This window comes from Lepisosteus oculatus, chromosome 6 (genome assembly GCF_040954835.1).
Source record: "Lepisosteus oculatus isolate fLepOcu1 chromosome 6, fLepOcu1.hap2, whole genome shotgun sequence".
NCBI classification, from domain to species: Eukaryota; Metazoa; Chordata; class Actinopteri; order Semionotiformes; family Lepisosteidae; genus Lepisosteus; species Lepisosteus oculatus.
In genome coordinates this window covers 549,368-561,833 of record NC_090701.1, presented here as the reverse complement: position 1 = coordinate 561,833, position 12,466 = coordinate 549,368, and the positions used below count along the sequence as shown (strand labels likewise).

Genomic DNA, 12,466 nt, shown 5'->3' with positions numbered 1-12,466 from the left:
AGGGAAAACTAAGCTCAAGACTATATTGGTCAAATTATGTTGCCTGGAAGTCTCTGGCTCCTTTAACAAATACAGTAGATGCAGGCAGAATTATTTCCTTCTTTACGTCAGTAATTTGTATATATAGAGTATCAACAGTATTATATTTTCATTTTTCTTGTAAAGTACGTGCTAGTGGGTGTATATTTTGGGGGTGTGGGTGTCATAGAATGGGAGTGCACCTTCATTTTACATTGTACTGGGCGCTCCACAGCCTCTCTCCCAGGCACTTTGACACAGTCCTTTCCCATACCATACACTGCTCTAAAGCCCTTTTAACTCTCCGTCGAGCTCCATCATCGGCTGTTGAGTGGAGAGTGACAGCCGTTAGTCCAGAGTGGATTTTCTCCTGACTTAGTGGCCATTCAAACTCCTTCTTTTATCTCTGCTGTTGATACAGGACTGGACAATGGCACCTCCTCACATTCACTCCCTCACTCCCAGGCTTTCTGAAGCCGGTCTTGTAAACGAAGGAAAGCTGCCATTAACTGTGCATCGATTTGATGACCTCCCTCCACTGGAGTGGAGACAACAGAAATCTTTTTATATTATCCCTGAAGCAGAAAGGATGGCAAAGCTTGAGGGCTTGCAGAATTAAACCACAATAGCACCTAGCCAGTGTAAGAGCACTGTTTGAACTGCAGAGTGGTACTACTGCATTTTCCCTTGAATATCTAAGACTGACTCTAACACCATCCTTCAGGCATCTGGGTGAGTGAATAGCCTTTACACTTTAAAATGAGTATTTTTTGGTAACTGAAATCACTTTGGATATGATTGGTGTCGCTTTATGTACTATAAATGTTCAACATACACACAAAATTGTTTTGCGTTTTCCTTCTTGGCATGACCTGGGTGAGTAGAATGGCGGTTTCAACACCACAGGTATCGTGTCCTCAGAACTGATGTGTTCTAAGTCACTGTAGGCTGCTATGAGTGAGTTCAAAGTGTTGTGGGGTTCTCTAGCTCTGTCTTGCATGTTTTGAATGGTGGCTCTGTCCTCAGAAGCAGTCTGCAGCGTTCACCCTGATGTGTTGACCCAGCAGGAGCGCTCGGAGGTGATGCCTTTGTACCACGCTAGTCCTTGTATCACCTGGCCCTCCGGTGGCTCCGCGAGGAGCAGAAAACACGCTTACTTGGAAAGGGAAGCTTCAAGCATGGGATCACCTCCCAGATTCTCCTTATACTCAGAGCTGATTGTCAGATCAGAAGAACCGAAATTGATGAGTAGTACCATCGCCCTACTCTCCAACCTCACAGCCCTCGCTCTTCTAATGCTGGTCTCCTATCTGTCCCCCAAGCCTGTCCGATAGATAGATAAGACTTTATTGATCCCGTAGGGAAATTGATGTGTCAATATAGTCTGTACTCTATGGGTGATGATGCGCCCCAAAGCTCTGGAACTCTCTCCCCAAGGATATCAGAGAGTATCCTTCTCTAAACTTCAAATCCAGACTCAAAACCTTCTTCTTCAGAAGAGCCTTTACTTAACTAGTTCCGTTCTTTACCTCTCTGCTCCTGCTGTATTCAGTACCCCCATCTACTGTCTACTCTAACTGTGTATTCGCATTGTGCATATCTTGTGTATTTCTTTATTGGTGTTATCATTCTGTAAAGCGCTTTGAGAAGCCACCTTTAAAAGTGCTATATAAAATAAAGTTTAGAAAGAGTTAAAAGCATTAAATCAAAGTTATTATTTTCATTGAATAAGGAATGCCAGAAAAAACCCAATATACGGTAGTGTTTAAGACGAATTCCATTGATTATTATTTCAGAAAAGACACACAAATCTCAAGTAGATTACAATAATGGTTATCAGTATATCAGTTTATCATTAAAATGTAAGGGGGGTGCAGCACGTACAGTACAACAGTTTGTGTCTTTCAGGTCAACTGTAATTTCCTTGGGTAGCTTTTGAAGTGAGTGTTAAAGTTAACTCCAAAACCCATATTATATTGAAGCTACATGCTGCAATCCTCCGCATATCAACAATTTTCTGTGGATGAAATCATTCATTCTCTCATCAATATTTGAATAACTGCAAAGCGTAAGATCTTGCTCCTCACTTATTGTTTCATCGTGTGATGATTTGCAATCTTAATTATTTAATAGTTGTGTAGCTGGGATGTGTTATTTGATACTTTTGGAGCGCACTCCGCTTCCCCCTGCATCCCCGAGACTGGCCAGATCAGCGCTACTCAACACCCGCTCCGTTAACAGCAAGGCTCTTCTTTTATGTGACATTATCAAAGAAAAACAACTGGACCTTCTGTGCTTAACCGAAACATGGCACAAACAAAACGATGGACTCCTGTTCAACCAACTAGTTCCTCCTGGATATGGTTTCTTTGACCTTCCACGTCTTTCAGGCAGAGGCGGGGGCATCATTGTTATTTACAACCTTTTTTACAGTCTAAGTCCTATAGCTATACCTCCTCCCTCTTCTTTTGAGTGTCTTGTTTTAAATGTTTCTATCCCCCAATCTACTATTATTGCCACAGTTTACAGACCACCCAAACCCAGTGGAGTCTTCTTAGGTGAGTTTGGTGATTTTCTCTCATTCTTATCCCTTAAATTTAAAAGGATCCTTATTCTAGGGGACTTTAATATACACATTGATTCAACCTCTTCCAGTCTGGCTAAAGACTTCCTTTCTCTTTTGGGATGCTTTGACCTTGCTCAGTTTGTTTGTACCCCTACACATAACAAAGGACACACCTTAGATCTAATTATTGCAAATGACTCCTTTGTCTCCCACTGCTCCCCCCTTGATCTAGGCCTCTCTGACCACTTAGCCATTCTTTTCAATCTGGAATTACCTGTTTCTAACACTTCCCCCTCACGCTCTGTAAATTTCCGCAACTGGCGATCAATTGATCACCCACGGTTTGCAAATTCTGTTCTGTCCTCCTTATCCTGTTTCTCTTCCTCTGACCCTCTAGAGGACAAAATACAGTTACTTGACAATGCTCTTTTATCTACCCTCGACACCTTTGCTCCTTTAAAAACTCGAACCATCTCCTTCTCTCGCCCTGCCCCCTGGTACAATGACCATCTGCGTTCCATGAAGGCAGCCTCTCGCAAACTTGAGCGTAGGTGGCGTCTTTCCGGCCTAAATGTACATTATCAGGCCTGGAGAGATTTCTTATCTGATTATAAGGTTACTATAGAGTCTGCTAGATCCACCTACTTCTCTCACATCATTGAAAATCACCAAAACAATCCCAGACATCTTTTCTCCACCATCAACAGACTGCTCAAGCCAAACTGCCCTACCACATTACCTGCCTCATCACAACTTTGCAACACATTCTTAGATTTCTTTAGTTCTAAGATTGACAACATCCGGCATCACATTCTCTCCACTACGGATATAATTTCCACACCTCCTCCCTCCTCATCCAACTTCTCTGGTTCCCGTCTCTCCAGCTTCTCTCTTCTTGACTCAGCATCCCTAAACAAACTAGTTATGCGCATGAAACCCACCACATCTATTTTAGATCCCATTCCCACCACTTTATTCCAGTCCTGTTTCTCTTCTCTCTGTCCCATTGTCCTCAATATAATACATGAATCCTTGAGAACTGGCATTGTACCAACGGTCCTCAAAACTGCTGCTATTACCCCAGTGCCAAAGAAGCCTAACATGGCTGTCGACAATCTTAACAACTTTCGCCCCATCTCCAACTTACCCTTTCTCTCTAAAATTCTAGAACGTGCTGTCACACTTCAGTTACATAACCACCTCATGACAAACAACCTTTTCGAACCCCTCCAATCTGGCTTCCGTCAACTTCACAGCACAGAAACCGCCCTAGTCAAAGTCACCAACGATCTCCTAATAGCTTCTGATTCTGGTTCTCTTTCCATACTCATCCTTCTTGATCTCAGTGCTGCCTTTGACACTGTTGACCATAACATCTTGCTTTCTCGTCTCGAGACTGTGTTTGGAGTCTCTGACACTGCCCTCAAATGGTTTAAGTCTTACCTCACTGATCGCTGTCACTTTGTCTCTCTCAATGGGTACAGGTCTGAAATCGGTCTTGTCAAGTCTGGTGTCCCCCAGGGCTCAATACTGGGCCCCTTGCTCTTCAGCATTTACATGTTCCCACTTGGTCAGCTTTTAAGATCACATGGCCTCAGCTTTCATTTTTACGCTGACGATACTCAAATATACATCCATACCAAACCCGACACTGACGTGGCTGTCTCTATCCTATCTAATTGCATCTCTGACATAAAAATTTGGATGACTCAAAACTTCCTTCATCTTAACTGTGACAAGACTGAAGTCATGCTTATTGGTACCCCCCATCAACTTCGAAAAGCCAGTCCTGTAACCCTGTCTGTAGATGGCTCTGTACTTGAGCTTCAATCAAAATTGAAAAACCTTGGGGTTATATTCGATTCTGGCTTAACATTCGACCCACATGTACAGCATACTGTCAAAACATCTTTTTTTCACCTTAGAAATATCGCAAGACTACGCCCTATGCTATCATTAACTGTGGCTGAAAAGCTGATCAACATATTTGTATTCTCTCGAATTGACTACTGCAATGCTCTGCTCCCTGGTGTATCTAAATCTACTCTGAACAAGCTGCAGTATGTCCAAAATTCAGCAGCCAGAATTCTGACCAGGTCTAGTACAAGTGTTCACATTACTCCTATCCTGGAGTCCTTGCACTGGCTTCCGGTCAAATTCCGCGTAGACTTTAAAATCCTCATGCTCACCTACAAGGCTTTACATGGCTTGGCACCTCAATACCTGTCTGAACTTTTATCGCCCTACTCCCCACCTCGCAACCTCCGCTCTTCAAATTCTGCCCTCCTTACTGTCCCCCAAGCCCGTCTACATTGTATGGGCGACAGGGCCTTCTCCTGCTATGCCCCCAAGCTCTGGAACTCTTTACCCAAGGATATTAGAGAGTCACCTTCTCTAAACTCCTTCAAATCCAGACTCAAAACTTTCTTCTTCAGTAAAGCCTTTACTTAACTGGTTCCATTCTTCACCCCTCTGCTCTTCTTAATACCATCTTCCACGGTCTCCTCTATTGTTATTGTTGTATTGTTGTAATTATAATTATGTCCTGTCTTGTGAAATTTTCTTATTTATTGTTGTAGTCTTCTTATTTATTGTTATTGTCATCCTGTAAAGCGCTTTGAGAAGCCACCTTTAAAGGCGCTATATAAAATAAAGTTTATTATTATTATTATTATTATTTCCATTAACATGACAAGGCCGTTTGTTCTCTTAACCAACTGTCAAAAGCTTTATGTTCACTAGCTGTTCTGGAAATTAGCAATAAAAAAATGGTCTTCACTTCAGATCAATAATAACTAGCAGTATATATTTTCTTAAAACAATGTTTCTATTTTTCCCTTTGCACGCGGTAAATGTAATGTCACATTTTAAAATTAAAGTAAAAATATTAATTTGAGTTTGAGTGAAGGAAAGGGGAAATTAATTTGATATTTTTCCCAACAAGAGCTTGTATCAGGTTGTAGAGGTGTTTTTTTTTTCATCTGTAATCAAGGATGCATCAGATGAATTAAAACAGAATTTAATAAAATCAGAGCGGTACTTGAGAATAGCAGGGTAGTCGATTTTGTTTAGACGTTGTCAAATGCTGGACTGGTGGTTATAGGATAAATCAGAAACCGAACAACACCGACAGACCGAACACTGACAAATGTTGGCACAGCCTAGATGAAGTATGGTTGAGTTTAATTTTAATTTTTCTTTTAATTTTATTTTCTTTTCCTGCTCGGAAACACTTTGAGTGCCCACTTTCACTCCTTGGCTGATTAATTTAAGATTTTCATGACTGCTGTCAAAACTGTCTCCCGATCCCTGCTGATACAGGCAGAGGAGTACAGATAGGAACCGAAGGGAAGCAGGTCCAGCTTCTTCTGTTTCCAGTGGGTCATGGTGAGAATTAAACCTCCTGACTAGCCTGCACAGGGTCAATCCAGACACTGGCAGCAGTTTATAGTGGGTCGTCCCTCTCATTGCTACACAAAGCAGTGGCACAGACAAATCAGACTTCCTCAACCGTGGGTTTCTTATCTCAGATCAATAAAGTGTATAATTCCATAATTAATTAATGTTTCACTAAAAAAACAGCAATAGAAAACTCCCAGCAACTGACATTTCAGTGAAATAATAGCACAATAATTAGATTAATTACACAGATCACAAACTGCGATTATCAGTATTTGCAAGAAACACTCAGTCCTACAGAGATTTAAAATACAATGTAATTTTTTTTTTACCATTACTGTACTCTTAAATTAGAAAGTTCAAAGAGTTCAAAGACTGCAAGTACTACTACTGCTACTAATGTTAAAGTTACATGACAACCTATACACAAAGGGCACCCACTAAGATTTTATAACTACTGTACATAGAGGATTTCAGATACAGACAATTTCTATAACACAAATATGTAGAAAAATCTATAGTTAGCTGACAGTAAAAGAAAATTTGACAAATGCTGCAAGTGATAGGTTAGTAGTCCAACTGTTTAATTTCAAGTTATCACAGTACAAATAACAGGAAAACGGTAATCAGAAAATAGATAATACCACCAAATTCATTGATTGTACTGCATGGATGTAATTAGTGAAGCTTCTCCTTCTTTATGTCACTTAAATTGCTCAATACTCTTCAGATGTTTGGTCTGCTCTATTTGCAAGAGTGTAAAAAATAGAACGAATAAACTATTGAATAATAAGAAGCAAAACTATCGAACTAACTGAAAAAAATGCATGCATCCCAGAACAACAGGGAGAGTGAGATATTTCAGCTGTCTTACTATATTATTAAATATGGTCAACTGATTTAGCACTAAGAGTCAGATGAACAATTTTGTTTTCAAGATCCAAAGGTCACCAGAAAATGGTTTAAGTCTGATAAATATTGCAAATATTCCAAAGACTTTCTGTAAGGGTCACAATCAGGTAAAAAAAACACACATTCCTAAATAGAATCACTAAAGTTTAGAAAAGAAATATCATTCATCAGACAACCACCACTTTCTTGTTACTTTTGCAATGCAGTTTCCAAAACATCATCCCCTACAAGAAAGCAAAGCTAATTTTCCACCCAGTCAGGAATTCGCAAAACATTCTCAGCAGCTCCTTCAATAGGCAGCACCTCGTCATTGAAAACATGCAGCTGGGGAGACGTACCTGGAAGTCGGGGTTGGGGTTGGGGTAGGGCAGCCAAGCGGACCTGGAGTTCTCCTGGTATTTGAACGGGCCACTGAACGCCTGGGTCACGGCGCTGAGGTTGAAGACGCAGACCGCTGAGGCAGCGATGCTGTTCCTGGAAGACAGAACGTGGTCAGGCCCAGGTGGCAGATACAGGCGCCTTCTCCCCAGCAGAGTCTGTGCAGCACAGCCTGCTGGCCCCACCAGCTGCATGAACGTGCCTACAAGCCCCACCTTGCCCTGCCTGTCACATCTGTCGGGTCCTCAACACGTGTTTCAGAAGGTTCATTTTAGATGCTTCATTCAATTTTAATGTAATGTGGCTAATAGGTGCATAGAAAGTTACATTTACTGTCTAGGAGCACACATCACTACGTGAAGAATCTTAAAAATCTACAATTGACTGTAATTTCATTGGAAGTCCTTCTTTTCCTATGGATCAAATCTGTAATCTTTCTTTTAAAATTTAAAAAGAGGATTCCAAGGAGGTTTGATTAAGAAAGCCATTCTTCAACACATAACTTGTCTGCCACTTTGTCTAGGGAAATGTCCAGGGAGGTGATTAATGCCTATGAGATAATGACAATCACCAATAAACAACACGTCATATTATATACCATTAAGAACAGCGGAATAGCAGGGTGACAAAGGACGCGTCACTATTGATTTAGTCACCCGAAAAATAAACACAAAGAAAATAAATTTATTGTGCAGCAATCCTTAGTATACATAAATACATTTCAGGTGGGGACTTGCATCGGCATATGTAGGTTGCAAAGGAACAATAGGTTTATTCCATGCTGAAAAGAGAAGAAAGAAAACACAATGTTGTGTTTTCTTTCTTCTCTTTTCAGCATGGAATTAACCTATTACTTGTTCTATAAATACATTTCTAGAAGCACGTAAGCCCACGTACACATTAGTGGTGAAGATGCCGTAGATGAGGTCCAGCTCGGGCAGGAGGAAGGTGCCCTGCAGCTCGTTGTAGTAGAAGGGGATCTCTCCCGGCCGTGAGCAGTTCAGCCGCGCCTTCATGAAGGTGGTCCAGGTGTCCTCCAGCAGGAAGCGGCCCCCCACGTCGTTCTTGCACACCCGCGCTGCCCGCGAGAAAATGGTCTTCCCACAGTCGTGCTCCACCGCGTTCTCCCGGAAGAAGAAATAGGTGAAATTCCCGATATCGTAAGAGGACACGAAGTTGGGCTCTGCAAGGAAGACAATGTATCAAAACAAACGGTTACACAAGACCTGTCTGCTATCCTCAACACAAAAAAGTAAAAGCCTATAAATACTGTTCTGACTGGATTTTAATTGTATATTTCTACTATTTAAACTCAATAGTTTATTGTTTTAGTCATTCTAGAACTTTCTAAGATAATTCTAAGTTAAAGTTTTAAATGTTATTTTCACACAGTCCTCTGAACAACATGAAGAAAAATCAATAAGTACAGAAAGAATACTGAACCTTTTCCAAAAGACAGTAGCACATACTTTTTTTCAGTTTAAATTTAATTCAATTTTCTTTTAATGTTTGGCAGATTTTATTTTTCACTAAAAATTGTCTCACATTCCCTTTTTACAGCACAAATAAAGGAATTTTAAAGTATAGATGCTGAACAGGATGTGAGATAATCCAGCTACACTGTGGATAGACAGTAAGACAAAGGTCTCAGACCTAGATGTTTCTGGGTCTTAGCTGTTGGTTCCACCTGAGCTCCCAGTTACATACTGTAGATGGTCTATTTTTAATAAATTGCATTACTCTTATACTTCTTATGATGTTCTTTTGCCTTTTATATGTAACTGTCCCTTGTATGATCTTGTACTTAATTAACTATAAATTATAATATTTAAATATGTTAGATATGGTTTAATTGACTAAATTGAGTAACTAGGTCGGAACAAACTCCAGCAGCCCAGTGTGATAGCAACGATATGAGATCTACAGAGATTATTAAGTGAAAAGTCAGACTTAGCCCCTCTGAAGAGCATTAGCACTGAGAAAAAAAACACCTCTCAACATACACACAAATACTCATTTTACTACTCAGATGTTTTAAAAGGTCTTCTTTGTAGTAAACCACTAATCCTCTGGCATTATGCTACAAAGACCATTTCACTGCAGTCGCTCTAGAGTGGGATATGTCTATAGAGAGCTGTAAAGGGTGAAAGAACATGTTCCATGCAGGGCAGTGCCAGAGCCCCGCTGGTGTTTTTCTTGACAGTGGCAGCATATGGTACAAATATTCACCCTGACTTCCAAATATACACACTGACTTATTGACAAATCACAGCCACATACCAGTCCTCAGTCACACGATTGGCCCTTTCTGGGCCAGCCAGCCTGACAGCCTGAGAGGTATGAGGATCATTAATCTCCTGTTTAGAAGGGACATTCCAACAACATTTCCATCCTCTGAACATCTCTTTTACAGGTACAAACAGGTGTTTGAATTTAGACACTAACCCCGCTAAACACAAAGTTGGGGATAAGAGGAGACCACAGAGGGTTTTGCCATTTGTACACAGTCTTCACAAGCGGGAAGGGGTGTTCATCAGTACCAGCTTTGACACACACTGAAACACAACCCTACACAAGTCAACTAACTGCAAACGGAAGCCAAGCAGAATTATAGAGGTGCAAACACCAATTACTTCTCAATAATCAGAGACAAATGCAATTCAGACTGAAAAGGATTTTAAAAAAGTAGGATTGCATGTTATTTCCTGGTTGTAAAACATGTGCATGGCTTTACTGAAATTGATTTTGTGAGAGTTTTTTTACATACCATGAGTTGTTTTTATGGTTGCAGTAGGCACTATAATTTAAAATGTATTAAATGTTTGGTCTCTGAATCTCACCTACAAGGCGATGTGGCAGACTGCTGAAAAGTGCACCGTATTCATCTTGAAATCCAGTACAAGTACAATTCCAGCTGCAGGCTGATCTGCCTCATCAGAGAAATGAAATTCATCTCTCGAACACGTTACTGTTATAACGAAGAAACCTCCTAAGGACTCAATTCACGTAAGCTACGGCAGAGCCCTTTTATTCTGTGGACACTGGTGGAATTATAACTGTGTTCTGCAATGTTCTCTCTGGGGCCTCTTTCCTTTCTTCAAGTAAAACGGGAAGCATTCACGTGATAATGAAAGTCTGAGGTTATAGCCTGGACTCAAATGATGCTGAAGCAAAAATGAAAAAAAAAACAACAAAATTAAACAAAAGGAAGAGCAGGCAGCCATCCTAGCAGTGCTGGCATTACCATATTTATTACATTGCTCCTCGAGGTTTAGTGCTGAAATCATTTCCTCTCGGTGAAGGTGTGCTCCTTATACCACTGTGCACCCATGGTGTTTACATTCATTGGACCTGCTCAGTCTGTCAGTAAAACTTTAAAATTGTCTGTTCCTAACTGCCCCTTTCTCCATGCAGATAAAGAAAGGTGAGGATTTTAATGCAAATCCACCAAAAATCAATTCAGATTTTAAAGTACATCAAAACACTGAGCATTTTCCTTACATTTCACACAAGCCCTGTACCAACCCATCTGACCTAATGTGATGTTTCACTCAAGGTCTACTGGCAAAACTGCGAACTGGAGTCTTGTGGGCTTGATAGGGGACACCGAAGTTCCCCTCAGGTCTTTCCAATTAACATCAACAAGGAACCTCAGTGCCTTAAAAAACTGCCGCCTCGCAAGATCTATTACAGAAACGTTTTAGATGATCAATCCAGTACACTGCATTCATAAAAGCATTTAAAGTGGCAAAGTATCTCTGGTTCAATACAAAACATGACAGAAAAAATTAACAGACTCAAGATATTACATACACTGTACTGTATATAAGAGGCTTTATGCTGCTACTGTATGTATTGACTTTGCACTTGCTCCGCTGTGCCTGTAAACCAATTAGGTTTTCTTTACATTGTTAGAAAATAAAAAAGGTTACAAATGAGTTAATTTATTCAGCCAGCACTGGAGGCCCTCTTTAATCAACCACGAGAAAACAAATATAAATTCTCAAGAAAAACATTGCAGTAAGTAATATCGCAGGTCTTACGAAGGATTTGTTAAAGAGGATGCAAATTAGTTTTACTTGAGCTTGGGTGCACATTAATTGCATTGTTTATTTTTTCACGTTCAGAATCTCATCCAACAGCCACTGAAACAGCTTCAAGAAGAGAAAGAGGAGTGTGGGAGACCATCGGACACTAAACCACATGCACCTAACGGCTTGGAAAACTCTTTCCCCTCCCCACGTCATACTCAAAGAGGCTCCACAGCTGGCACACTATACTTTTCCCACTTTCTCTTTCCATCATGCTACTGACTAATTCAACGTAATTCAGTGTTGACAATTCTCACAGTGAGCAACATCTCTATTTCTCAGAGCCACAGGTCCCAGGAGATAGCATGTGCTCATAGCCCTGCCCCAGACTTTGCCTAGCCTGCCTTCTGCCCTGCCTTCTCCCCGCCCTCATCCTGCCACTTGTCCCGCCTCCAGCCTGGCTCTTTGTCTTGTCCTCGCCCCACCCATTACCCCTCCCCATGCCCCACCCATTCCCTCACCCTGCCCCTCGTCCCACCCATTCCCTCACCCCTCCCCATGCCCCACCCATTCCCTCACCCCTGCCCCTCATCCCACCCATTCCCTCACCCTGCCCCTCGTCCCACCCATTCCCTCACCCCTGCCCCTCGTCCCACCCATTCCCTCACCCCTGCTCCTCGTCCCACCCATTCCCTCACCCCTCCCCATGCCCCACCCATTCCCTCACCCTGCTCCTCGTCCCACCCATTCCCACACCCTGCCCCTCGTCCCACCCATTCCCTCACCCCTGCCCCTCGTCCCACCCATTCCCTCACCCCTCCCCATGCCCCACCCATTCTCTCACCCCTGCTCCTCGTCCCACCCATTCCCTCACCCCTGCCCCTCATCCCACCCATTCCCTCACGCCTGCCCCTCGTCCCACCCATTCCCTCACGCCTGCCCCTCATCCCACCCATTCCCTCACCCTTGCCCCTCATCCCACCCATTCCCTCACCCCTCCCCATGCCCCACCCATTCCCTCACCCTGCTCCTCGTCCCACCCATTCCCTCACGCCTGCCCCTCGTCCCACCCATTCTCTCACCCCTGCCCCTCATCCCACCCATTCCCTCACGCCTGCCCCTCGTCCCACCCATTCCCTCACGCCTGCCCCTCATCCCACCC

General features: G+C 42.3%; 1 protein-coding gene across 2 annotated transcripts in view; it reads right to left on the bottom strand.

Annotated features, from left to right (window-relative positions):
* Nucleotides 1-12,466, bottom strand: part of sema5a (sema domain, seven thrombospondin repeats (type 1 and type 1-like), transmembrane domain (TM) and short cytoplasmic domain, (semaphorin) 5A) — a 135,440-nt gene that overhangs the window by 48,649 nt on the left and 74,325 nt on the right. For both annotated transcript variants that reach the window (XR_001479263.2, XM_015355020.2), the window contains exons 8-9: nucleotides 8,171-8,456; nucleotides 7,234-7,369 (exon numbers count right to left, since the gene is read on the bottom strand). Coding sequence is in view for 1 of the 2 variants with exons in the window: in XM_015355020.2 (XP_015210506.2) it covers nucleotides 7,234-7,369; nucleotides 8,171-8,456 (422 nt within the window). In the remaining variant the exon portion in view is untranslated. The remainder of the gene's footprint in view (nucleotides 1-7,233; nucleotides 7,370-8,170; nucleotides 8,457-12,466) is intronic.